At 48.9% G+C, this 25,962-nt stretch overlaps 13 protein-coding genes across 13 annotated transcripts; 6 read left to right on the top strand and 7 right to left on the bottom strand.

The window, feature by feature from the left end:
• Positions 1-668: 668 nt before the first annotated feature.
• On the bottom strand, positions 669-1,896 carry FIESC28_07618 (uncharacterized protein; the record flags this gene model as incomplete). Its single annotated transcript, XM_031161758.1, has 2 exons — positions 669-988; positions 1,068-1,896. The coding sequence occupies 2 exons, from the start codon at positions 1,894-1,896 to the stop codon at positions 669-671; spliced, it is 1,149 nt and encodes a 382-aa protein (XP_031014180.1).
• A 1,546-nt stretch (positions 1,897-3,442) lies between these two features.
• On the bottom strand, positions 3,443-5,523 carry FIESC28_07617 (uncharacterized protein; the record flags this gene model as incomplete). Its single annotated transcript, XM_031161757.1, has 2 exons — positions 3,443-5,253; positions 5,310-5,523. 2 exons carry the CDS (start codon positions 5,521-5,523, stop codon positions 3,443-3,445), a joined length of 2,025 nt encoding a protein of 674 aa, XP_031014179.1.
• Positions 5,524-6,235: 712 nt separating this feature from the next.
• FIESC28_07616 (uncharacterized protein) lies at positions 6,236-6,919 on the top strand (the record flags this gene model as incomplete). The annotated part of the gene is made up of 1 exon (XM_031161756.1): positions 6,236-6,919. The coding sequence occupies one exon, from the start codon at positions 6,236-6,238 to the stop codon at positions 6,917-6,919; it is 684 nt and encodes a 227-aa protein (XP_031014178.1).
• A 441-nt stretch (positions 6,920-7,360) lies between these two features.
• FIESC28_07615 (uncharacterized protein) lies at positions 7,361-8,105 on the top strand (the record flags this gene model as incomplete). Its single annotated transcript, XM_031161755.1, has 2 exons — positions 7,361-7,427; positions 7,486-8,105. 2 exons carry the CDS (start codon positions 7,361-7,363, stop codon positions 8,103-8,105), a joined length of 687 nt encoding a protein of 228 aa, XP_031014177.1.
• A 315-nt stretch (positions 8,106-8,420) lies between these two features.
• Positions 8,421-9,542, bottom strand: FIESC28_07614 (uncharacterized protein; the record flags this gene model as incomplete). Its single annotated transcript, XM_031161754.1, has 1 exon — positions 8,421-9,542. One exon carries the CDS (start codon positions 9,540-9,542, stop codon positions 8,421-8,423), a length of 1,122 nt encoding a protein of 373 aa, XP_031014176.1.
• An 870-nt stretch (positions 9,543-10,412) lies between these two features.
• On the top strand, positions 10,413-11,166 carry FIESC28_07613 (uncharacterized protein; the record flags this gene model as incomplete). The annotated part of the gene is made up of 2 exons (XM_031161753.1): positions 10,413-10,443; positions 10,493-11,166. The coding sequence occupies 2 exons, from the start codon at positions 10,413-10,415 to the stop codon at positions 11,164-11,166; spliced, it is 705 nt and encodes a 234-aa protein (XP_031014175.1).
• A 236-nt stretch (positions 11,167-11,402) lies between these two features.
• On the bottom strand, positions 11,403-13,142 carry FIESC28_07612 (uncharacterized protein; the record flags this gene model as incomplete). The annotated part of the gene is made up of 1 exon (XM_031161752.1): positions 11,403-13,142. The coding sequence occupies one exon, from the start codon at positions 13,140-13,142 to the stop codon at positions 11,403-11,405; it is 1,740 nt and encodes a 579-aa protein (XP_031014174.1).
• A 969-nt stretch (positions 13,143-14,111) lies between these two features.
• Positions 14,112-15,780, top strand: FIESC28_07611 (uncharacterized protein; the record flags this gene model as incomplete). Its single annotated transcript, XM_031161751.1, has 2 exons — positions 14,112-14,867; positions 14,923-15,780. 2 exons carry the CDS (start codon positions 14,112-14,114, stop codon positions 15,778-15,780), a joined length of 1,614 nt encoding a protein of 537 aa, XP_031014173.1.
• A 658-nt stretch (positions 15,781-16,438) lies between these two features.
• FIESC28_07610 (uncharacterized protein) lies at positions 16,439-17,905 on the bottom strand (the record flags this gene model as incomplete). Its single annotated transcript, XM_031161750.1, has 6 exons — positions 16,439-16,917; positions 16,976-17,307; positions 17,449-17,558; positions 17,628-17,647; positions 17,739-17,752; positions 17,823-17,905. The coding sequence occupies 6 exons, from the start codon at positions 17,903-17,905 to the stop codon at positions 16,439-16,441; spliced, it is 1,038 nt and encodes a 345-aa protein (XP_031014172.1).
• An 880-nt stretch (positions 17,906-18,785) lies between these two features.
• FIESC28_07609 (uncharacterized protein) lies at positions 18,786-19,620 on the bottom strand (the record flags this gene model as incomplete). The annotated part of the gene is made up of 2 exons (XM_031161749.1): positions 18,786-19,565; positions 19,618-19,620. The coding sequence occupies 2 exons, from the start codon at positions 19,618-19,620 to the stop codon at positions 18,786-18,788; spliced, it is 783 nt and encodes a 260-aa protein (XP_031014171.1).
• A 275-nt stretch (positions 19,621-19,895) lies between these two features.
• Positions 19,896-20,519, top strand: FIESC28_07608 (uncharacterized protein; the record flags this gene model as incomplete). The annotated part of the gene is made up of 1 exon (XM_031161748.1): positions 19,896-20,519. One exon carries the CDS (start codon positions 19,896-19,898, stop codon positions 20,517-20,519), a length of 624 nt encoding a protein of 207 aa, XP_031014170.1.
• A 436-nt stretch (positions 20,520-20,955) lies between these two features.
• Positions 20,956-23,663, bottom strand: FIESC28_07607 (uncharacterized protein; the record flags this gene model as incomplete). The annotated part of the gene is made up of 2 exons (XM_031161747.1): positions 20,956-21,759; positions 21,810-23,663. The coding sequence occupies 2 exons, from the start codon at positions 23,661-23,663 to the stop codon at positions 20,956-20,958; spliced, it is 2,658 nt and encodes an 885-aa protein (XP_031014169.1).
• Positions 23,664-24,791: 1,128 nt separating this feature from the next.
• Positions 24,792-25,951, top strand: FIESC28_07606 (uncharacterized protein; the record flags this gene model as incomplete). Its single annotated transcript, XM_031161746.1, has 4 exons — positions 24,792-24,917; positions 24,975-25,023; positions 25,083-25,842; positions 25,894-25,951. 4 exons carry the CDS (start codon positions 24,792-24,794, stop codon positions 25,949-25,951), a joined length of 993 nt encoding a protein of 330 aa, XP_031014168.1.
• Positions 25,952-25,962: the final 11 nt, after the last annotated feature.

Genomic DNA, 25,962 nt, shown 5'->3' with positions numbered 1-25,962 from the left:
TAGGTTTGCTGCACCACTCGCCCCTCACTTTGGTAGATCATTGTGCTGGAAACTAGAGTCGTGATAGGCTCTTGTCGAGGACGAGGCAATTGCGGTGAAACTACACAATGATTCGGCAAGTGCTTCGTAAAAGTGTCAGACGTCAGCATGAATTGGTCAATCAGCGTGTCATGCAGGGTATCGGCGGGGAGAATACCCAGTACAGACATTTTCGGCATATAGTAAGCTCGAATCGAATGGTTCCCAGTATCTACAGTACAGAGTAAGACGGTCAGCTCTCCACTTTCAACATAAGCACCATCTACGTGATACAGCACAAACGGAAACTCACCCGATTCAACCCCGGGGAGCGGGCCGCAAAGGGGAAGAATGAACTGCCGCCTGGTTGTCAGATTTGCTCCAATAGCAGGGAATGCGTATCACTGTCATGATGAGAGAGGCTTGGGCAGGGCTTTGATCTGCAAGCCACATTCGGGCTGTTTCAACCTATAGATCTTGTATTCGAGCTTCAGGTAGCGAATCATATCTTACAACACAAAAGGGAGAAGACAAAAACGTATTCTCCGCACAACACCATCAAATGCTTGTCAGTCAGTACTGTATGTGTTCACCTTCCCTGTTAAACCACAACTGACTTAGTCCCCCACACTGTTCGTAACGACACCCTTTCATCCTGGTTGCTGTTGATTCATGTTTTCACCGAGAGTTCGATATTGGTTCCAGTGATTGACAAATTGCTTTTGCTGGCGGTCCTCCAACGTAGCGTTGAGATTGGCACGGGGATCTATGCAGCTCCCATTTGCTGTAGGATATGCAGTCTGAGCAGAATATCCAGAAACGGCAGCTGCACCATGATCTGGCTGAGACTCCTTTTCTCTGGCGTCGCTGAAAGTGACTGCAGGAAGCTCATGCACAACATTGTCAGCGCCATCCATCTCAAAAGTGCCACTGGGGGGCCGGAGGTGGTTGTCTACTCTGTCGATACGGCCTGCAGAGTAGCTTTAGTATTCGTTTCGATAGCGAGTCGTCGTCCGATGAAGAGTCCGATGATGAATCTGGTAACATACCTCCAAATGGTGCAAATGGATCTTCACTTCTACGAGTGCTCTTGCGTGACAGCATCCTGCTGAGTAGGCTCTTATCCGCCTTTTCTTCCAGGTAGTAAGGGGTATTGGGGAACTCCATCTGTTTGGCCTTTCGACGGCGTATGCAAACCACTGCACCGATGATGAGGGCCAAGAAAGCAATGCCGCCTATTGCTGCACCGACAACAAGACCAATCGAGGGCGATCCTGCATTGTTGTTATCATCGAGAGAAGTACCTGATGTGCTCGTCTCAGTAGGCAATGAGGTAGCTGTGCCATCAAAGGATCCAGTTGGAAATGGAAATTGATCTGTGCCAGCTGAGGTCACGGAAGTCATGAAGCCGGTCGGTGTTGAAGGTGCCTGGCTGATAAAGGTAGTCCTCCTGTTGGTAATTGTGACCTTATTGGGGTTTGAAACCGTATGGGTGATCCCTGAGTCGGTCTTAGTAGTGGAAGGTGCTGTGTGCCTATCAGGCGAAGAAGTTTCCTCGTCGTCGGACATGGTGAGTGAAGCACTGAACTTTCTTCGACTAAATGATGTTTCGGGAACTTCACTGACAACTCCGTCAGCTAGCGAAACAATGTTTCCAGTGGGAATGTCCTCGAACGAATTAGTTTCGGTATCAGACATGTCGCTAGTTGGCCAAGAGCTCAGGTCTGAGGTGACGGGATCGTCGCGCCAGCCACGAGGTTTGATACATGGATTGTGGGAACAGCAGCCGACGAATTTGAAGTCGGAGTCTCTGCAATCGTAGTGTTTCCTGTCAGTGCCGCATTCTTCCTTATCGTCCACCCGTAAAACCTTGGTCATAGTAGGCAAACGGTATGGCAATGGGGGACACAAACGCTCAGTCAGTTAAGCAGCAAGACAGAGATACTTGTTTGCTTTAATCGTACTTCGTTTGACTTGGAAGGTAGCTGCGTTTTGTGTTCGTGGAGGTGAAGCCGCTTTTGATATAGCTATCGTATCGATCGTGAATCTACGAAGAAGTGTTTGAGCAACTGAGAGTGTTATTCTGCCCCCTCGAGAGGGCGGATAATATGGTCGCTGATTCGGAAGAAGGCAAGTAAAAGGGAAGACAAAAACGAAGAGGGGAAAAAGATGAATAGAGCAATATTGCAAGAGTTGCTTTGGTTGGGACTTTTCCGTTTGTGCAGGTGACGTCGAGGAAAAGAAAAAGGAGGAACGATGGAGGAGGAAAAGGAAGTTTGGCAGCTGCCATTCAGCAGTTGCAACTCCCTAGCTGCCAGTTGCCAACAGCTGCCGGCCAAACTTGCCCCCTTCACCGCACACCGAAGTAACGATCGAAAGAGAAACTGCTAAAGAACTGCACTGCAATGCTGCAATGAACTTACCAATAGCGTAACAAGTGACGATAATTGAGTTACAGTTCTGGAACTGTAGAGAAGACAGGTGCAACGAGATCGAGAGTCATATAATCACGAGCAAGGCACGAGAAAAGAGGAGAGGAGAGACGGTGATGAGAATATATCATAATTCAAGTATGAGAACAGTACCATAAATAGCCACTTGGGCAACAAAAAGGAAAGAAGTATTGAGAGTAGATTGACAGGTTATCAATAACAGACTTGGCACAATAATTGCACCCGAGAAGCGGCAGGCCAGCTATTCTTCATCTCTCCTTGGATATCTGCACTGACAGCATGTGCCCAGATTCTTCTCCTAGAGAACGTAACATGGAACGTTTTATTGAAGTAACACATCCAACTGCCATGGCAAGATACAGTCGCGCAAAGTATCTCACAGTGGCCCATATCCATCTTGTGTCCATCTTGTACTCCCCCATTTGTGCAACATGAGTAATACACACATTTATGAAACGAGTAGTCTAGAACGAACGTAAACAAGCCACTTCATTTGGCTCATATCAATGCGTATGAGGCGTTACTATCTAATTGAGCCTCAATGTTGAATCCAGCCTCAGAAGAAACCATATTACCCGTCCCAATATCTCTATACTCCAGGAGCCGGATTTGCAAGAGATCAAGCACACCGAAACAGCGCCGAGCAAACAGTTCACTGCCATGTGTGACTCTGACGGCTCGATACCGTATCCCTAATCGTGGCACATATTGCACTGACAGGAAAGAAAACAAGGATTCAGGAGGCCTATAAGGAAAAAGACATGCAACAACTCATTGTTTCCTTGTGGCGTCTTATTACTTCGGTATTACTAAGTGACATTCAGATTAGGGAACATGTTCAATATAGGCAAGCAGGGAGTATATCATAGTCCGTGATATCATTGTCAAAAACACCCTAGTTTTATACGCCTGATATATGATAATTAAAACACCACATCTCTATCCATAGCCCAATCTCTTTAGCTTTCCATTTACAACTTCTCCAACAAAAGCTTGCTACCGGCATTACCAACAGGCTTGTCACCCTTCTTCTTGCCCTTCTTGGCTGCCTTGGGCGCAGCCTCGTGAGCCTCACGAGCAGCCTTCTGTTCAGCGGTCTCCTCGGTGGCAGCCTTCTCAAGAGTCTTCTTGTTCTTCTTGAGTGTCTTCTTAAGCGCATCAGTCTCACTGAAGTCGCCAGCCTCAAGGAGACCGACGACGACAAATGAGCTGGGTCCAGTAGCCCAGTCCATAATGTATTCCTTAATAACGGGGTAGAGAATGTTGGAGAACTCCAGAGGAGGGTCGACGGGAATAATCTTGCCAGCAGCCTTGTCGTACTTTCCGCCTTGGATCAGAGACTTCAGCATACGGCCACCGTGGGGTGTTTTTGAGATATGAACTTGGGGTTGGAGATCATCCTCTGCAGGCTCCTCGCTGGGGTTGCCACTAGCTGATTGGGCAACGGCCTCCAGAGCAGCCTGCTTGTCGCCAACTCCTGAGAGAAGAACGTCTGTGATGTATTGGCAGCCGAAGGGACTGGCCATAAACTCGGAAGGAACCTCAGCGATAACGGAGATGAGCTGAGGGGAAATGGCAGTAATGAGTTCGTTACGTCGAATGTCCTCGTCCTTCTTACTTGTTGTCTTGCGGATCTCGTGGACCTCCTGGAGAAGCTCAACATCGAATGACTGATTAGGAGGGAAGAGAGACTTGGCAAGTCCCTCGAAGAGATAAAGAATTGTTGTTCTGGCAAAGGGGTTGTTGGCAGCAGCGACAACATTCTGAGCAACGTTCTCACCCTCGCCGAAAATCTCAGGGAAGATGGACTTGGCAGTCAGCTTAGTATCGTCAATAACGTCGTAGGCAGTAAGGATGATAAGATGCGCCCAGATGTCGCCGGACATCAGCAGGAAGGTATCCTTGTAAGTCTTGAGGATCTGCTTTCGGTCCTTTGAAGATCCATGAGCGAGGAGCAAGCATGTAAGCTTGGCACCGTTGCGAGTGAAGGCCATGTTCTTGAGCAAATCTCCGCCCTCGTCACCCTTGACCATCTCGAAGAACTCGCTGAACTCTTCAGTGCCGGGCTGAGTGGCAGAGAAGTACTGGAACATAGCGTCGTGGAGCATAGTGAATCCGGTCATCTTCTTGTTGACAAGAGAGCTGATCATGTCAACCAGACTCTTCATGATGGGGCCTCGCTTGCTGGGCTCGGCCTCGAGAATGGCCTTGAGATCGGATGTGGGCTTGGTATCCTTGTTGAGTTCTTTGAGAGAGAACTCGGGACCGTACCACTCGCGGAGAAGGATGGCCTTCTGTTCCTTTGTCGCAACACCTCGGTAGACATCGTCGAGAATCCATGAAGCCTCTGGGTGGTTGATCATCTTTCGAACACGGCCGTAAAACTCGGGAATAATGATATCTCGGATCTCCTCGTCGTTCTGGACCAGAAGCTTTCCGATCAAGAACTTGGCATATCGACTCTCGGCAAGCTGAGCGTATGTGCCAGTCAACTCGCGAGCGATCTGCTTCCTCTGGTCGGGCGTGGCGTACTTGATAGCGGTCTGTACGGCGCGGACGGCGTCGTGCTTCAACACGAAGTCCTTGATGCGACCAGTGATGATAGTGAACAGCTCGTCGACCAATGTCTGTCGCTCCTCCTTGGGAACGTGAGACTTTCGTCGCAATCTCTCCCACAGCTTCTTTGTGCGTTGAACTTCGTCAGCAAGAGGCTTTGCGGCCTTGCGCTCCAGGGCGAGCTGCTTCTGCTTGGCATGGGATTCGCGCGAAGTTTGACCTGAAACTGAAGGGAAGTTAGTATCGACTGGTTGCGTAAGGAATTGAACCAATATATCATACCTCGCTCAAATGTCTTTCCTTCTGACTTCTTGGGAGCTTCCTCGCTCAGATCGGCGCCGCCCTCGGAATCGTCGTCGGACTCTGGTTCGGGCTTCTTCTTCTTGGACACCTTCTCTTCAAGTCTGGGCTTCTTGGGAAGCTTAGAGAAAGTCTGGTACTTTCCACCAGGGGCGGACTTTCGCTTCTCGCCAGTAGCTGTGGATTTGGTAGCCATTGTTGCGAATTTGATCGTGTATGGATATGGCTATGGGTGGATGCAGAGTCGCAGAGTTGAGACTTCAACTTTTTTTTCTGGCGATAAGCTAAACTTCCGCCGCTAAGCTAACTGATAAGAGAAGTCCCGCTTTTCTGCTAGTTCCAGGGTCGAGGACATCACGTGCACCTTGCGCGTCTGACTTATATAGGTTTGATTAATTGCAATTATCATCTCTATCGTATTCAATTTAGCGAGGATATCCATCTAAGTTAACTTAGACCCAAGTACAGTCAGGAGGTTTGACAACAGAGGTCTAAAAGAAGCAGCCCCACAACCATAAGGCTTCAATGCAAGTGCATTTCCTGTCTCTTAATGGACTTGCAGGGAAATTCTGATCGTTACTCTTATATCTGATCTTGCTGGAAACCATCCCATCGTCGAAATCTATCCACAACGACAGCTTGACCCACGCAACTTACGTTAAGCTTCAGTCTAAGCGTGTACGTGAGCTCGCTTAATGTCACTATTCGCTCATTCCAACGATCTTCGTTATGTTGGTCTTGCATATTGCCACTTGGGTTGACGCCTTATGCACGTGAGGAACCAGCATAAGTGAGACAATGTATACTCAGCTTCGGGTAGAAGGAATTAGGACATGAGCTAATATCCAAGACGAGAAATAATTGATACTCGTGAATTGGTATTTTTTTATATTCTTATCAAATTAATCATGGATGACATGGACCCCCCTTCAATCTCCCTGGTTGCCCCAAACCTGTATGTTGGGAATGTTGCAAGCTCCATGAATCGCAATGTTCTCCGGCAGCACAACATAACAGCAATCGTTTCGCTCCTCGACGGTCCGTATCCAAAATGGGACAAGACGAAAAACAGAGAGATAGTACCTCAGGACTGTCACATGTTTGTCCCGTGTCTCGACAATTCTACAATGGATATCCTCTGTTTATTGGACAATATCTGCAACTTCGTCGACTTACAGCTGGGTCGCCGACATCCGGAAAGTCTACCCTCGTCTGCCTGTGGAGAGGAGTCTGAGCTTGAGTCACTTTCAACTACACCAAGTAGCGACTCGACCCGGGAGCCAAACGTGCTGATTCACTGCCGCATGGGGATGTCGAGATCGGCTGCCGTTGCAGTAGCATATCTCATGCGCCAAAAACAGGAGAGCCTGGATGTCATCCTTCCCCAAGTCAAGACAAAGCGACATGTGAGGCCACGGGAGAACTTTATCGACCAACTCGATATCTGGCAAGCTGTCGACTACCAACCCTGGGAAGACAACGAGAAAAAGAGGCCCAAGCCACCATATCAAAAGTACCTCGATAAGCGAGCTGTGAAACTCGCTGCAAAGGGCCTGACAGGAAATGAGCCCATCGTTCCTGTATGGAACTAATACGAATGAATATTCGTATGCATACGTTAAAGCCAGACGCGATAGAGCTTTGGAGTTATTGGTTAAGGGTACATTGCTTTCGGTCTCATTGGTACATGAACGCATGGAGCATAGCATGGATTAGGATTGCTTTTTGTACGGAGAATGATGGCGATTATATACCAAGATCGAAATAAATCTCTTGAAATATTACCACAGCAATCATGAACTCCATACAATAATATCGACATTGTCGCATTGTTGTTGTCTTGGAAGGAAACTTCAAAGAAGTTGAGCTTGAGATAGAGACAAACTGCCGGGCGGTCAGCTAGTCACTAAGCCTCTTTGGTCCTCCACCCCGCGGCCTCTAAACCTCCCCACTGTCATGAGGACTCTCGTCATTTCGAGACTCTATCAAAAGCAATATTTTGCAATTTAGAGGCTTCCGGTTAAATCGTCAAAATGGGACGAGAAGATCAAGTTGAAGAGCGCGAGGTGCTCGAGTCAATTTTCCCAGAAGAAATTACAGGTACGAAAAATCAATTAAAAAAAGCTACTTGTAAGATCTGTGCCTAACCATTTTGTAGATATTTCTGAAACCGAGTTTAGAGTATCAGTCGCACTAGATATTCCCGATGAAGAAGACCAAGATCCTCCTACTATGCTTCTCCAAGTGAAGTATCCAGAAGAATACCCCGAAAAGCCGCCTCATCTCGATATTCTCGCTCCTCCCAATGCCACCCCTCACGAACATTTCAGCGTTTCCGACGATCGCGACCAGCTTCTCGCCAGTCTAGATGAGACTATCCAAGAAAACCTCGGCATGGCTATGGTCTTTGCGATTGTTTCCACACTAAAGGATAATGCCGAGCAGCTCGTCCAGGAGCGCAAAGATGCCATTACAAAGGCTCACGAAGAGGCTGCTCTCGCCGCAGAGGCTGAGGAAAATAAGAAGTTCCACGGTACTCGGGTGACTCCCGAGACTTTCCTCAAGTGGCGCGAGGGTTTCATAAAGGAGATGGAGGAGAAGAGACAGCAGGAGGAAGATGACCGTTTGGCTGAGCTGAAGAAGGCAAAGGTCAAGGAGCCTACTCGCTTGTCAGGCAGACAGCTTTGGGAGAGGGGTCTTGCTGGTAAGGGCGATGACGATGAGGAGGATGACATGCCTGTGGAGGGTGTTGAGAAGCTCAAGGTCGAGGCCGCATAGGGGCTTGAATAGGAAAGGTGCATTACTTGGAGTTTCTTGGGTACAAATACAAATACAAAGCAATGGCAAATAGCCTGCCATGAGACGAGATGATGGATGATATCACAGAGAAGAAAACGGAAGAGACTCAGAGCTCATTGCTGCCATTGGTGCATGGATCAGGTTCTGATATAGACCCAGGGGTGAAATATATTCAGTTTTAACAAAATACGAAAGGTGACAACATTTCCTCTAGTCAGGCCCATTTTTTGTTCCTAAACGCCATACCAAATGCCTTTTAATTCATTCCGTCTTTATCCTCCAGTACAAAATTTATCAGCCCTGCATCTCAGCATCATCACCCTCGCCATCGCTGGGGTCTTCCCAGTCCTCGAGCTCGCCCTCAGCTGGCTCACCGATCTCGTTGTTGATGTTTGCCAACAATTCCTTGGCGTGTTCTCCTAGTCGCTCGTCCTCGTACTCTTGCATATCGAACAGCTTCATGCACTGGGTGAGCCATTGTCTCGAGGACTTCCATAGTCCCTTCCACTCATCGCTATCCTTAACGCCTTCGTTCCAAGGCTTAGAAGCAGTGGTCTTCTGCTTCTCGCCGGTGATGTAGAGACACCAACCGCCAAGGTACCAAGCCTCAACACTAGTATCATCATCTGTAACAAGACGCTCCAGCACGCTCAAAGCCTCGTCCTCCAGCTCAGTCTCCATCAACAAGCGGGCAAGAGCGATTCTGGTAGGAAACTCGGGAACGTCAGGGTGGTTGGGAGGAAGCTTCTGCCACAGCTCAAGACTCCTTCGTAGAGCAGTCTGGGCCTCATTGGCACGGTTCTGTGAAATTCGGACGTTGGCGACAGTTTGCCAGGTCTCTGGAGCCGCAGGGGCGAGGAGCATAGCTTCGGTAATAAGGGTCTCGCAGCGAGACTCGGCATCAGGCTCCCAAGACAAGTCGGTCATGTACACCTCGGTAACAGCGCAGAGAACTCCAGCCAGCTTGTGTTGCCTCTCCTGAAGAGCGGCCTTTTGCTCGGGGGTGGGTGATCGAATTTCGGTCAGTGATGCGATCAGCTTTCGAAGCGCAGTAGCACCACGCTCATACCATTGAACGGTGTCAAGACCACCCTCCTCGCTGAGCTGAGCCAGAAGAAGGAACTTCTCAGGGCCACCTCCAATCTTCTCGTCTACAGTACCATCCTCATCGAGGTGGACTGCACGCTCGAAAGCGGCTCGGGCCTCATCCAAATCACCAGACTCGATAAAGATAGTACCAAGAAGGTTGGCAGCGCTGAGCTCAAAGTCACCACCCTGACCGGTGGTGTCAAGGGCCTGCTGGGCGAGTGTAGCAGCCTCTTCTAACCTTCCGACCTCGAGCTGAGTCTGTGCATCGACGAGAAGCTTTGCGATGTCAGGATTCGTCTTTTTGCCGTCAGGTCTTGAGGGTGCCATGATGTCGCAAAAGCCGGGAGTTGCTATGAGAATTGGCGAGATCAAATGTGGATAAGTTGACGCTTATGAAAGAAATAGAATGACTGATGATAAGTCACTATTTATTTTCGGGTGCAAGATCAAGTAGGAGCACGATGGTTGAAAGAAGTGAAAATGAGATAATGTGCAATGAGCAGGCTTGTTCTGTCAGAAGCTTGCTTTGGTGTTGAGTGGGAAACTGAAAAATTTAGGCGGGTCTTATCGATAAAGACCCATGACAGGCCAACTCATCTCATCCGTGTGAGTTGGTAGTTCATGTTTCTTTCAGTTTAAATATAGTGTTGAGATCCTTTAATAGGATTCAATATGGTAAGATTATCTTAACTTGCATTCTAATCAAGTCTCACAATTGATGTTGAGGCTTTGGCTGGATTGCTAATATTTTTATCTGAAATGTCCAGACTGGGCAATTTGAATGTCTGGGTGTCCATTGACTGAGGGGCAAAAGTTGACAAAATTGCCCCATTAATGATCTTCACGTCACTTCACGTGGAAGCGCATCTGAAGAAATCGTATATGACAATGGAGTTTTAACCGAAAATAATGCACATGTAAACATTCCATTAATACTAAAAAGTGTCTGTGAGCCTCGGTATTCTATTAAATAATCTTATTCACCATATAAAATGCTCAAGACCTAAAGCTGAAGAATAAAGCTTGTCCCAGTATTTCTTTCACCTCTATGCGGGGCACTCGCGGGGCAGAGTGGAATATATCATCAGCATTCAGTCCGACTTATTAGAGCATTTGTCATCGCCTCTTAGACTTTAAGACTATTGTCAATATCAACAATTAATCTTCAACATCAATTCAACCATATAGAAAGCCATCATGTTTACTGGAATCGTAGAAGAAGTAGGAGGTTAGTTCTTCAACTCATTGTCAATGGATAAGACTAACTCAACCCTTAGTTGTCTCCAAGCTCGACAACAATGACTCTACTGGCGGTACTTCTATGACCATCGCCATTTCTTCTGGTTCTCAGCTCCTCTCTGACTGCCATGATGGAGACTCCATCTCTGTCAACGGTGTCTGTCTCACTGTCACCTCTTTCACACCCGAGTCTTTCACTATCGGTGTAGCCCCCGAGACTCTGCGAATCACCAACCTGGGCGACCTCAAGGAGAACAGCAACGTCAACCTTGAGCGCGCTGTCCGTGCTGATACCCGCATGGGTGGCCATTTTGTCCAGGGCCACGTCGATACCACCGCCAAGATCCTCTCTGTTACCAAGGATGGCAATGCCCTGACCTTCCGTTTCCAGCCTGCCCGCAAGGATATGCTGCGGTACGTTGTCTACAAGGGCTACGTTGCCATTGACGGTACTAGCTTGACAGTCACCAAGGTCAACGACCAGGAGGGCTGGTGGGAGGTGATGCTGATCGCCTACACTCAGGAGAGGGTTGTTGTGGCGGCGAAGAAGGAGGGCGACACAGTCAACATTGAGGTTGACATGATGGCCAAGTATGCTGAGAAGTCGCTGGGCGGAGTTGTCGGCTCGGAACCCGGATCCGAGTCCTCGTTCCCTTTCATTGAGAAGATCGTCGAGAGAATTGTGGCACAAAGACTTGGCGAGAAGCAATAGACGATTTGATAGATTTTAATTGTTAATAACTTGGGTATCATGTTACTCATCATCCTGAATACCCGGATGTTCTTGACAGTGAAGTGTTGTCTATTCAACACCATAAACGCCCTAAACCAATATCCCCATCATACAAGCTTTCCATGTTGTTCAATTCAATTCCACGTACCAAGATATATAGTATCCTTTTGCAACCTGCCGTCAAAATACTTATACAAATACGCATACACAAAGCTTCAGGCATCACCCCACACTTCAGCAATCTTGGTGCTCAAGGGTTTGGTAAACTTCTTTCGCCCAACAAGATGGCTGGTGTGGCTGAAGATCAACTCGCGCTTGCGCTTCAAGCCCTGTTCGCCAGGGCCACATGCCTCAAAAGCCTTGACAAAATCGTAGGGTGTTTTCCAACGCTTTTGGATTTCAAGTGCCTTTTCTCCTGTGACACCTTTGATAGTCATGAGCATTTTCAAAAATACGTCGCGCAAAGTGATCGACTCGGACTTGGAGGCAAGCGAGGAAAAGGCCGGGTAGGTGATGTACCAGTCTGGAGATATAGACTCCCTGAGGTGTTTTAGCAGTGGGAGATAATTCTGAGATGTAAGGACCTTGGTAGGTATAACGTGTAGGGCTCTGCTTTCGTACGTCCGTTTTAACATCTTCGTCATCTGAGTAAGATATCGGATTGTCTCGTCCATCTTGTTGGTTCTCTTTACGAAGTAGCCGTTCACTACTTGTGTTGAGGCGATAGCGGATCGGACCGCTTCAGCATATCTCGTGACTACCTCTGGGTCCATGCCAATGTCTTCGATGATGTAAATCACTTTCTTTACACCAGATCGTTGCAAGCGAAACTTTTGCTCGTGAAATCTGCCATCCTTGATACTTCCGATCAAATCATCAAGGCGCTTTCTTTCAACAATCCAGTCCAGCACTACCTCGTCGCCCTCAGCACCTTGTGATGAGAGCAGATTAGGGTCATTGCATTTCGCAACCCATTGAGCATCACCGAGCTCCATACTGCGCATGATGGGTTTTGCACCCTGTTTTGCAAGTTCCTCTTGCATATAATCTCGATCTGTTTTGGCTCTTACTTCGCGAACGTCCAGAACTAACTGGACAGTAAAGGATCCCGGAGGTAGTAGTATTGGAGTAAAGTTCGGCAAAGAGGAATCTTCTGATATCGGCCCATCAGACACGACATTTTGGTACTCTGATGGGGCTTGTGCTGGTTCAGATATTTCTACAGACAGCGATTTTTGCCTTGAGACAGCTTCGGGCTGAAAGTTTGGGACTGGCTGTGCTGAGGTTGGGTCTTTAGCCTTCCCCTTTTCAGCCTTCCAGTGGTCCGTTTCTTTGATGCGCTTGGCAACTTCCCATCCTTCGTCGGTCAAGGCATACCTCCTTAATGGTCGCCCTCTTTCGTAGACTAGTTCCTTCTGCACCAAGGTTTTCATCGAATTCCAGGCAGTGTAGAACTTAGTTGGGTCGCTAGGAGCTGAGAAAGATGAGTCGCAGTACGGCTGTGCAACTTCGATGAGCTCCGCCTTGGTCATTCCATTAACAGAATCCTCATCCAGAGTTGCAAGACCAACTACCAAGGCAAACGCTCCAGATCGAAAAGCTGGGACGTATGCTTTAGGTTTGCGTGCCTTTTTCGCAGGTTTTGAAGATCCTTCTCCATTTTCATCTCCAGTAGTTGGTGCCGCCTTACGGGACCTAGGATGTGGGGGCATAGGAAGGCCATTTTGCTCGCAATGTTTCTTTAATTGTTGTTCAAGCCGGTCGCAGAGCTTGGGTCCAAAACCTTTGAGTTGCTGCAGCTGCGCAGGGTGTTCAAAGGTGATCGGGCAGGCTTTCAATGAGTTATACGCTGTTCTGTACGTGGTAACGCCTTTGGAATTGCGTTCACGGGCCAAATCCAACCAATCTTTCACCCAAGCCAGGAGCTGGGGGTTGGCTGAGTCTGCGTCGGCCATGTTGCCACCCCAATTCGTGTGATGACAAAATAGAAGCGAGTCTTTTTATAAATATCGATGATTGTGACTTGAGATGAGATGAGCGGCCTGCCCGACCCAGTCTCATTCGAATCCAAAACTGGTCGCCAGTTGGTGAAGTAAGACGCGACGACTATCTCGCGTTCAGAATGACAGGGGTGAAGAACCTGACACGAGGTCACGTGCGTGCTTCGACCCAAGAAATCGGGCGGTGAGGAGAAAGTGTGAACCCTGAATCGAAAAAGTTCTTGGCTGTCGTTAGGCTGACGTGAGGCCCTGAGCCTGAGCCTGCCCTGCAGACAGTGGATGGAACTGATTCTCTGCGGGTAGAGCGCTGTAAGAATGGAATGGATGGAACCCACCCAATTAAAGCGGCTAAAGCTCCCACCTGCACTACAACAAATTTAGCTCTTTGAAGCGGGGCATTTCTGAGTGAAAGTTATGCTGTAACTGTTTATAGCACATCCAAGAATCCACTTCATTGAGGCGGTATGTATCATAAACAGTATTTTTGACCGCCAAAGGATTCCTCCATAGCCCCGTTGAACCGTTAGCTTAGGTTAGGTACGGTATTGAAGGTGTGTAACCAAGCCAACCGCCCACAGTACCGTAGCTAAGCTCAGCTCAGCTCTCAGCATGAATTTGCAAGTGGCTGGACTGTATGGCTCATGGACCTGAGCGAGGTACTGGACCTGGACTGTAGTATGAACTGTTGGCCCCTGTAGTAAGCACTGCTAGGTGGTGGCTTTGATGCCCCTCGTATCAACGAAGTACCTAACCACCCCGCCTCGTCACTGCGGAGGCTTCGATCGTTTCAAATAGAATCCATTTCAAGCTCCATCTTTCTTTCTTATTCTCCTCTCGCCTGCGTCCGCGTCTTGTCTTATCTTGTCCCTTCTTCTTCTTTCATCCCATCTTCTTTAGTCTATTTCGCACACAAGAATACGTAGAATGTCTGACGAAAAGTTCCTCGCCGCTTCGGCCAAGCACCCTATCGTGCCCAACCATGTCTACAAGTATGGCACTGCGGGGTTCCGTATGAAGGCTGACCTTCTCGATGGTGTTTCCTTCCGTGTTGGTCTTCTGTCCGGTCTGCGAAGCCGTAAGCTCAATGGCCAGGCCATTGGTGTCATGATCACTGCCAGTCACAACCCAGCTATCGACAATGGTGTCAAGATCGTTGACCCCATGGGTGAGATGCTCGAGCAGGAGTGGGAGGCTTTTGCTACCAAGCTCGTCAACTCTCCTTCTGATCAGGAGCTTCTCGACAACTACAAGGCTCTGGCCACCCAGCTCAAGATCGACCTTTCTTCTCCCGGTCGAGTTGTCTACGGTCGTGATACTCGTCCCTCCGGCCACTCCCTCGTTGCTGCTCTCGCCGATGCTTTCGAGGCCACAAACACCGAGTACACCGACTACAAGATCCTTACCACCCCCCAGCTTCACTACCTGACCCGTTGCGTCAACACCGAAGGTACTCCCAAGGCCTACGGCAAGGTCAGCGAGCAGGGTTACTATGAGAAGATGTCTGAGGCCTTTACTCGTGCTCTGCGGGGCCGAAAGCCTCAGGGTCAGCTTATCGTGGATTGCGCCAACGGTGTTGGTGGTCCTAAGCTCTCCGAGTTCCTCAAGGTTGTGCCCGAGGGCACTATCGACGTCAAGGTCGTCAATGACGACGTCCTTCGTCCTGAGGTTCTCAACCTTGATGTAAGTTTACTTCATATCATCCTGGCTCAGGCGCAATCGCTAACATCATTACTAGTCCGGTGCCGACTTCGTCAAGACCAAGCAGCGAGCTCCTCCCAGCCCTAAGCCCGTTCCCGGCGCCCGATGCTGCTCTCTCGACGGTGACGCTGACCGTCTGATCTACTACTGGATCGACCCCGATACTGGCTTCTTCATGCTCGACGGCGATCGCATCTCCTCGCTCAATGCTTCTTTCATTGGCGATCTTGTTCGCTCCGCTGGCCTTGACAAGGACCTTCGCATCGGCGTTGTTCAGACCGCTTATGCCAACGGTGCTAGCACCAACTACATCGAGAAGCACCTTGGTCTTCCCGTTGTCTTCACTCCTACTGGTGTGAAGCACTTGCACCACGCTGCTTGCCAATTCGATGTTGGTGTTTACTTCGAGGCCAACGGTCACGGTACCGTTGTCTTCTCTCAAGAGGCTATCCGAGCTTTCCGTGAGACTGAGCCCCAGTCTCCTGCTCAGAAGGATGCTCTCGATACTCTCGCTGCCGTCAGCGACCTTATCAACCAGACTGTCGGTGATGCTATCTCCGACATGCTCATGGTCGAGGTTATTCTTGCTCACAAGGGCTGGACTCTTAAGGATTGGGCCATGACCTACAATGACCTTCCTAACCGACTGGTCCGTGTCGAGGTTGGCAACAAGGACCTCTTCCAAACAACTGACGCTGAGCGTCGCCTTAGCCACCCTGTGGGTGCTCAGGACGAGATCGACCAGTGTGTTAAGAAGTACACCAGCGCTCGCTCCTTTGCTCGTGCCAGTGGAACTGAGAATGCATGCCGTGTCTACGCTGAGGCTGCCACTCGCTCCGAGGCAGATGAGCTTGCCAACAAGGTTGCTCAAATCGTCAAGCAGTTCGGTTCTTAGGAATTTCCCATACATCGACCAGACTTGAGTGAACGAGTTGGTTTTTTTCTACAATAAAAGTGCAAATTAAAGGGCGAGAAACGTCTAATACAGGGCTTGTGGGGATGCGAGTATGAAAGAAGGAGAAAAGGAAACAAAAAGAGGTTTCCAAAGAATAGGTTATCAAGCTCAGCTCAAATGAGCCTTGGAATAAAGAGCCATATGCTCAGCCCGCTTTAACGATGAATGAAAACTTTCTATTCTGATCATGCAGACCTGTCTCAAAAATTTTACTTCAAAAGTGACAGGACTTGAAAAGAGTTCCAATCAACATAACACAGTAGTATAACATAACACAGTAGTATATCATAACATAACAAGCAAAAGATCTATTGACTAGGTAACTCCGGAGTGCTCTTCTTTGTGGTATCACTCATAACGGGTCGTCAATCAACCAAACCATTCCCCGCGCTCATGTTTTTCTTTTCCCCTTTTCGTGTTATCTAACAGCAATATCACCCGTTTCAAGATGCAAGAAGACGCCGTCCGCCTGGAACACATTCCTCAAGTGCAAGAGTATCTAATCCCTCCTGACTCGAGTCATTCTATATCCTCAATTTTGATTTTTCGTGTCGTCATTACAACAAGCAAATTAGCATGAGCTTAGCAAAAAAGCCGCTTAGCACATGCGGTACTCGAGAGCACCCTTGGAACCGCGGTTAGCGTCCTTGGTGTCGAGCTCGTAAGCAATCTTGATGTCAAGGTCACGTCTGTTCTTGTCGTTGGGTCGGACATCAAGGTTAAGTGTGATCTCCTCGCCCTCCTGGACGGTGAGGACGTCTTCAAAGTAGAAAACGGTCTGCTTCCAGTGGGTGTACTTGGTGTGGGGACCGGTCGAGAAGCGAATAGGCTTGTGGCAGGCGGTGAAGTCGATATCGAACCACGACACAAGGGCGTGGATGAAGTCGTCACGCTTGGCGGTAAGCTTGAAGGGCACTTGGAAAGCCAGGTCGGCGACGGTGCAGGTGTAAAGGTCGAGAGTAAGGACAGAAGCGGGGTCGGTGACAGCAGCCTTGACCTCAACGGTGTCGACGAGGGGCTCAGAAAGGGCAGTAGCCTTGAGAGGGGTGTAGTCGAAACCGTAGACGTCGTTCCAGACTATAAAAGCATTAGCAATTTGTTTCAGAGTCAATTCAGTTCCAACAAGACTACTCACACTCAATCTTGTCCTCCTTGTAGTCGCCATCCTCAATACCAGCGAAGAAGATGGTGGCCTTGTCAGGGAAGATCAAACCATCCTTGTTAAGGTAGGTATCACGAGCGTAGAGAACGGTGTCAAGCATGGACTCGTAGAGAAGGAAGTAGCCCATCCATTCGGAGATGATGATGTCAACCTTGGGGAAGGGAAGCTCGACCTCCTCCATCTTGCCCTGGAGAAGGGTGATCTTGTCTGAAAGGCCGTTGAGCTTGACGATCTCACGGGCCTTGAAGATGATGGTAGACATATCGACACCAATAACATGCTTGGCGCCAGCCTTGGCGGCGAACCTGTAAAATCATGTTAATTCGAGTTCCATCGGATGCATTTGCTTTTATGTGTTGAATGGCGCGTGTTGCGACAGAGTCGTGGTTTTGCAAACGCGGGGCACATCGAGGGGCAGTTTTTGCAGGGTCTTGCTGCACACGTACATGGAAAGAATGGCGGTACCGCAGCCAACATCGAGAACGACCTTGTCCTTAAAAATGTGCTTATTTTGCATAATGGCGTTCATGTACGATCGTGTTCGGACCTCATCTTTCTGTAGTAGAGAAAACAACCTGGTCAGCGGAAGCTCTGTGAAGCAGCCCAAGGGAAGGGGAGCTCATACCAACATCTCCTCGTGGATACCTATTGCAGAGCAACAAATATTCTGTTAGCAAGGTATTCTTGGACATAATTGTATAGCTTCAAAATAAAAAAGGACGTTGTCTGTTCGTACCATGGTGATCGTAACTGTATCGCAAAGCGCGGTTAGTATACAAACATTTTCTCTTATATCTGAGATTAGGTTTTCCAAGCTCACCTCTTGAAGTAGTGCTGCTCACTGTGCTCCATGGAGTTCATCTTCTGTTCCGCAATCTCGACGTCCATCTTGTCTCCGCTCATCTTGAAGGATTATTGAGGATTTCTGAAGAGTTTATAATGAAAGAGAGAAATGGTTGTTGGAATGATATGAAGGTTGAGGGAGGAAGAAAACTAGAGAAGAAAAAAAGAACGAGTCGCAAAACGGAGTATACAGTTTCGGCGGGCGAGATGGGGAACCACAGACGGATGCGATTTTGCTAGCTCGGGCAGAAAATAATTTATCGGCGTCACCGCCCGAATTTTAGAAGAGGCGGCGAAGGACCCTGTTTTCAGCACCAGCTCCTTTTTGGGTTAGTCTAGAAAACTAGGTACTGTACAAGACTCTGTCGCATCAGATAACAGAAAATTTCCGAAGATCAGGAGTTAGAGTCAAAGTAACTTGTCAAGGAAGGTTTATTCATAGGATGAGAGTAGATATCTTCACTCTGTGTCACCATTCTTATGCTACTTGGTGATATAAAGGGAAGGAAACAATAACCCTTGGGCAAGTGCTTAGCCACCTGCAGATCTTAAGAGACAACTATCAGAGTATATATGAAAACGTCGCTTCTACGATTCAGGTCGCTAATAGAATATAATATGATGCAAATTGAATCAGGTGAGCATTTGTAGCACAACCAATGGTCAATGCCACTCAAAGCACCCTCTAGATCTTTTATTTGTCTATCTATGGCCATATGTCAAGTTCTGCTAACAGCAGAGCGTGGCCTATAACTCGAGTGAGTCTTCTTCATCACAACTGGGAATCTTCAGTCGACAATCAACCCGTTTACCAACCATCTACCATCACGGCCTGTTTTCTTTTTCGTGCGGTAACCAAAAACGCCCTGGCGCCAATACATGCATTCGAACTTCATCAAACGAACCCCCTCAACATTATTCGCGGACGCTGTTGAGCATATTATACCAGAAGGACACTGTTGATGCAGCCCTCGTTCTCCGGGTTGTTGGTGACCTGAGCGTAACGACCCCAGACAACCTTTCCACCAGCAGTGACAAGACCAAGTTCGCTGACGTTGACCTCGATAACGGTACCCTTGGTCAAAACACCCAGCTGAGTGTAAAGAGGGTTCTGGGGGTTCTTCTTGACGCTGATGATAGGCAGCTGAACGGTAACGCCAAGCTCGGGATGTGTGACGTTGGCCTTCTTGTAACGGAGACCCATGGGTCGGATGAAGCGCTCGTGCTTGGGGTTGCGTCGAGTGAAGTCGGGTCCGACAAAGGTAGGCTTGGTGACCATGCGCTTCCAGGCCTTCTTCTGGATCTTCTTTCCGGTCTTGACAACCTTGAACATCTCCTCTTCGCTGATACCTCGGACCTTGGGCAGGGGCACGGCAAACTTGGCAGCCTTTTCGGCTCGCTTGTTCTTGATAGCGCTGCTGAGAGCCTTGGCAGTCGAAGGGTTGGTACGGTCCAAAAGGTAAGAGGGCATGGGTGTCGTAGGCTCCTTCTCGTCGGCGGTCTTGACGTTGCGCTCCTCGTGAGCCTTGATCTGCTTCTTCATCTGAATCTTCTCCTTGTGTCGCTTCTGCTGGTAAAGCTTAGCCCGGAGACCACGCAGGTTCTGAGCATCCTGCGAGGCCTTGTGACCCTCACGGGCGGTACGCTTGCGAACTCGTTCCTCATGATCAAGACGACGACCGTGCAGCTTGCGCCATCTTTCCATATACTCGTTCTGAGGCTTTTGGGGAGTCAGCGATCAATTCCAACATTGTGCAGGCTTTAATACATACCATGTTGTTGGTATCGCCCAGGCAGGGACTTGATTATATCTGGTTGGAGTGATGCTGAAATTTCCCCAGCGATAAAAAAAAAGTGGCGGTTTATCGGAGGCGGCTGGTATCAAAGCTAGAGTGGCCGGCGCTCGGTGTTACGCTTTTCCGGGTCGACCCATGAACGGGCACCTTGAACTTTTTTGAGATACAATCCAACGATTTCGAGGCCGACAGCTCAATTCCCCGTCCAATTGACCAGCGATAGTGCCAAATTTCGAAAGGCACTGCGGTCCAAAATGAGCAGGACATTTTTCCGCTCCATGCTGGAGCTTCGAGCTCCCAGCGCTCGACTCTCGGCCCCCTCATCTCTACTGCCGATTCGAACCCGGGCATTCAACACCACGGCGCCCATCATCGAACAATCGTTCCCTGAGCGTCACCCAAAGAATGCCACCAACCCTACAGCAAATGAGCCTCGACCTCTGGCTTTCAAAGTCAGCCATCCTACTCCGCCTCCAAAGGCCATGGACGACTCCGTCAAGACCCTTCTACCATTTCTGGCCGCTCAACCGGATCATTATATCACCGTCCATGTCCACGGATTCCCTTACCTGGTCCGAGAGGGCGATCAGGTCCGCCTGCCTTTCCGTATGCCTGGCGTTCAGCCCGGCGATGTGCTACGACTCAACCGTGCCAGTGTTCTCGGTAGCAGAGATTACACCATGAAGGGCGCTCCCCACATCGATGAGCGAGTGTTTGAGTGCAGGGCCACTGTTATCGGAACAGAATCTGAACCTCTACGTATCAAGATCAAGAAGAAGAGAAGGCAGCGAAGAAAGAGACAAGCCAAGAGCAAGCACCGATACACAATTCTAAGGATTTCGGAGCTGAACATCAACAACGGAGAGGATATCGAATGAAGATGAGAATGAGGAATGAAAGTTTCATATGGAGGACGTTGGTGTATACGTATAAAACAGGAAACGCCATGAAACGATGTACCATTACCAGCTCAAAGCTGGCTGTACAATAATACAGCAAATTTTGCAAAGACCATTTAAATGTTCCAAGTTTGAAGACGCTGAAAAATGTTTTATTCAGGAACCTGCTCATTCGCGGTTCGAGCCATAAACGCCATTGACTATTGTAAGCCTTTCCGTATTACCAATGAATAAAAACCTCCTATGCCTGAAATAAAAAAGTAGGTATTTAGCTGTGCAGCGAAAGACAAGAATAATACTCCTCAACACCCAGCTATAAAATGCTTTCTTCTAGTCCGTTCAAATTGATCATAAAACTCATTCATCCAGAAGCAATTGCGCCTCGGCAACTCGAACATTACGCATATTTCTCCTTTCACATCCTGCCGGCCATGGCTTTCTTAACACTGGCCCAATAAGCCTGTGGCCAGACGCTCAAACTCTCGGCCTCCGTGGGCATACGCTCACGGCATCTCGTCACCACACTTTGAATGATTCTACCAAGCAGCTCCTCATCGATGGGAAGAGCCTTGTCGGTAAGCTCAGCGGGATAAAGGAAGGGATCGGACTCGTGCAGTAGCTCCTCGCAAGTTGGGCGCATGTGATGGTCGCGGTTGAGGCAACGTCTCATAGTGCGGATAAGCGAAGGAGGAACAGACATGCCTCCCATGCCGCGCGAGGGAAACTCAATCTCATGATCCCAGTTGATAATGGCCTGGCACCTTGACATCTGATTGGCGATGTGACCAAACGGCGGTAGGCCGTAGACCATCTGGTACAGGATGCAGCCGAGAGACCAGATATCACTGGGCTTACCCAGCTTCATCAACTTGGGTCGGCCAGCGACTCGGCCACCTCGGGGATTGTTGGAGTCCATTAGAGATTCAGGAGACATGTAGTTGGGTGTTCCTACTTGAGTCTCACGATGAACGTTGACAGTTTCATCCGTTTGAATAGCATTGGCAATGCCGAAATCGATGAGCTTGAGTTGACCCTTGACAAGAACGAAGTTGGCCGGCTTGAGATCGGAGTGGACAATATCGCACTGATGGACAGCTTGCAAACACTCAAGCATCTCCTTCCAATAGAATCGCACAAAAACTGGATCAAACTTCGCTGCCTCGGGGTTGTATCGCTTCCTCAAGAAGGTGTTGAAATCCAGCTCTCCAATCTCCATAAGCTGTTCAAAAGTCAGTAATCAATTCACAAGAATGCTTAGTTTGAACATACCAAAGTAAGAACCTGCTTCTCAGTGTTCATCTCACAATCAAACAACTTGATAACTCTCTCCACTTCACCCAATTTCTTCAGAAGGTCAATCTCGCCGAGATAACCCTTGATAGTTGAGTCGTCCGCGTTTTCTAGGGAAACACGCTTGAGAGCGAACATCTTGCCGTTTTCAGCAGCAACTCGATACACCTTTCCACTACCACCTCGGCCAAGACAATCAAGACGGGTATAAGCAACACCGTTCACTCGCAGAATGTTTCTACGCTGCTTTGCTTGTGTGGTTGTAGCGGCACCAGCAGTGGCGGTGGCAGCCTCAAGGACAGACATCTTGGGAGGTGGTGGGGGAGCTTGTCGTAAAGGGGTATTTCGTGCCATTGAAGCAAGCGGTTTCCTATCGGGAGAGACGGCTCTCACAGGAGCTGGATCGGCGCTCATTGGTCGTTTCGGCATCTTGTCCAAAATAGCATCCATAGAAGGTTTCGTTCTCTTGAGGCTCGCCTGGACATCATTTTCTTGATCACGGCCCGAGGGCAGCTCTGGTCGATGGGCTGGAAGCTTGTAATGAATCTCCTCCTCTTGTTCAGGCTCAGGTTTTGGTTGAGAAACTTGCACCTCTGGTGTGGATTCTCGTGGGGATGTCTCCCTAGAAGATTGCCTTGCGGCACCAAGTCTTAGGTCTATGTTGGAAGCATTGCGACGGTGAATTGCTCTGGCAGCGGCTTGTCCACTAACAGGGCTTCCCGAGTTAAAGTCACGGATACTGTCTCCATAATATGATGCAGCATGGTGGTCGTCGGCGGGTTGGCTCTCAGCTTCTTGGCTGGACAAGATCATATCTCCATCTGCGTTTGCTTCGCCTTCTTCTTCACTCTGTCTTCGGCGACCCCTTCGAGCTGGGCCACTCAAAAAGCTACCCGCAACTTTGCTGACGCGCTTGACACGCATTGAGCTTTGCAGATTAGCGTTATCTTCGGGCCTTGTCCGTGTAGTCGTTGAAGGATATCTCGAAACACTGCCATGGTGGAAGGGGGGAGGATTCCTTGCGACTGTGGCAGGCTCCTCGGGTTGGTCGTTGTCCTCGATTACAGATCTGTCCACCAAAGATCGATCCATAGATCTCCCTGAAGAAGGGCCAGTGGAGCCAAGGCGACTCCTGTTGCTGGGAGAACCAGCGTTAATTCGCACAACGCGTCCACCCTGCGCTGGGGTATTCACGTCCAATTGAGAATCTTGCTTGGAATCCTTCGAATCCTGTTTAGAATCGTAGCGTTCATCTGAAGACATATCGCGGCTCTCAGGACGGCTAAGGGGACGAGATTGTCGAGTTGAGCGAGATAAAGAAGTTGAGCGTCGCTTAGTAGGCTTCATCTGGTTAAGACTTTGAGGAGTGTTGCTCAATCTGACAACTCGTTTTCTGACTGGGCTGATCTCTCGACTTTGTACTTGTGCCGGGCTGGTTGGTCTTGAAGACCTATCGTGTGGTTGTACGCTTCCGGATCTTCGATGTCGGCGGGTCTCACTGGTGGAAGAAGTCGACGCGTTCAGAGCGCTCGTGCGTCGTCGCGTTCGGGGAGGTGAAACAGGACGCTCGGTGGATGCGGGAGCACCATCATTGAGAAGCGCCTTGGTGAGAGCACTGAGCTTCATAGGTACCGGGATCTCGTCCTCGGAGCTATCATCGTGGAATTGTTGTGGTTTTGGGTGATAGCCATTGGGAAGCGGTTGACTCGTAGGAGCGTAGGAGCTCTCATTGTGATTCACAGTTGAGCGGGAAGGCAACCTTCGAAGGGCTTGCCTTTGCGATGTTCTTCGTATAAGGCCATTGCCTATAGGCGTGGGCGAGGCAGTCGCCATATTAATGATGTTTTGCAGAGGTACTGTAGAGCGCGTCCGTGGCGTGTAATAAATCGAAATGGTAAAGGATTGGTGAAGGTTCGGTTTGGCGAAGAGTTGATATTTGCTACAATTCGATTATTATTGCCATTGCTCGACTTGCAAGACAAGTTTCCAAAACTTGAGACTATCGCGTCTGGGGCAGGGAAGAGAGATATGAGAAGCGAGGCGTGTTGTCCCACGAGAAAATATGGTCCAATCACTGAGTTGCCGGTTGCCTAGCAACGACATCCGCCTTAATCTTAGCGGCCGAGTATAGGGTTGCAATCTCATGCATTATACCTTGCTGGACAAACAAATATCATGTAGTTGGTTACCGCTAGCTTGTCATATCGTCGATCAAATAGAAGATGTCGTCTTAAGTCTTGTAGCGTTAGGCAGTTGGGTTGAAGTTGAGGACGGTTTTTTCGGTTACTATGCAGGACAACTGGCGGCTCCATAACCTAGCCACCTGAATTTAATTCATGCTTCAGTCTGCATATGCACGTAATACATCCAGTTTAACTGTAAGATAATCGAGGGGAAAATGAAGAATTTGAGATTGTTTTATTTTCACCACCTTTGAGAGAACAGCATGGTTCACGATCAAGTCGAACATCATTGCTGTCCAACAATATACAGACCCCAGTCTTAGTCGGACCTCGAATGTCAATCCCATATAAACTATCTGTACTCGGTACAACGTCCTCAACGGCTAACTCGTATCGTCCTCAACTAAATGGAATGACATCCAATTCTCCTGAGAGGATTGTAGAGTATATCTCTCTGTATAAGCACCTTTATATACAATGCGACTCTCCGGCTTCTACGGATACTCCAGAGGCTGTCGGCAGGCTGGTAATGGATCCCCAGACAGCAAACAATGATGCTCTTCCCCACAAAAAGCTAACTGCAGGTTAACAGCCAATCAAGGTTCTGAAACGCCAACGTTACGTCCGGGTTCTTGCCAGTGAGCCACATCGTCAACTGGAGCAAGGTACCTTATTTAGGTACCGTACATAGAGAGTCTCTTCCCCCTCTCTCATGCAGATTTACATTTAATTGTTCCTACTTCTTTCCCCTCGCCGTAAATACGTCGATGCGCTCGCAATGACAACTCAAAGGGGGCGGCCATGGGCGTGGATTATATCCTTGACCGTCCTCGTTCTTGCTTTTGCAGTTACAGTTAGTGCTTCAAAAGGCGACAGGTTGCCAGAATTCAAGGACTGTCTCAAGGTAAGGATACCTTAGGTAGCCACAGCGCAAAGCGACCAGCGACTAACAGCATGATAGGTCTGCAATGCCGAAAACTGCGCTTCAGATAAACCGCACACTCCGATCCGTACGTGTCCTCGATTCCACCATTGCAGCATATTAGCTAATGTGTCTTCCTGTCAACAGCTGTTCTACATCGTCTCCTATTATGGAATTGCGCCAGCGAATGCGACTATGCCTGCCAGCATATAGTGACGGGTCAACGGATGGCCGCCGGTCTCTCGGTCGAACAATTCTACGGGAAGTGGCCTTTCTACCGATTTCTCGGCATGCAGGAACCCTTTAGTGTCCTCTTTTCGCTGGGCAATCTCTGGGCGCACTGGGATGGCTTGAAGAAGGTCCAAGCCAGGATACCAACTTCATACTCTATGCGGGTATTCTACGATTGGCTGGCATATGTTGGCATTGCTTCTTGGACATTCAGCTCTATCTTCCATACCCGCGACTTCCGCGTCACCGAGGAGCTCGACTACTTTGCTGCTGGCGCCAGTGTCCTGTATGGCCTATACTATACAGTAGTGAGGGTTTTCAGGCTTGATAAGCGTACACCTCGAAGGCGTACCGCACTCCGAGTCTGGTCACTCCTTTGTGCCTCCATGTTTCTTGGCCATATCTCGTTCTTGAAGTTCGTTCGTTGGGACTATACCTACAACATGGCTGCGAATGTGGCGGCAGGTATTGTACAAAATGCTCTCTGGACATGGTTCAGTTTCAAGAGATATAGAGAATCAAGACGCATGTGGGCAGTTTGGCCTGGTTTTGTGGTTGCTTGGGTCATCTTTGCCATGAGCATGGAGCTTTTTGACTTCCCACCTTGGCTGGGGTGTGTCGATGCTCACAGTCTTTGGCATTTTATGACTATCGGACCAACAGTCTTGTGGTACAAGTAAGTGGCCGCATGGCTCGACTCTTTCACTGCATTGCTAACGATAAACAGTTTCCTCGTCAAGGACGCTCGAGACGATATGGCTAACAGCCAGAGGCTCAAGCTTTAGTAGCCATTATA

Source organism: Fusarium coffeatum, assembly GCF_003316985.1.
Source record: "Fusarium coffeatum strain FIESC_28 chromosome Unknown BRIP53273_contig_171, whole genome shotgun sequence".
Taxonomy (NCBI): Eukaryota; Fungi; Ascomycota; class Sordariomycetes; order Hypocreales; family Nectriaceae; genus Fusarium; species Fusarium coffeatum.
The sequence above is the reverse complement of the archived record's forward strand: the minus strand, read 5'-3'. Positions and strand labels throughout refer to the sequence as shown.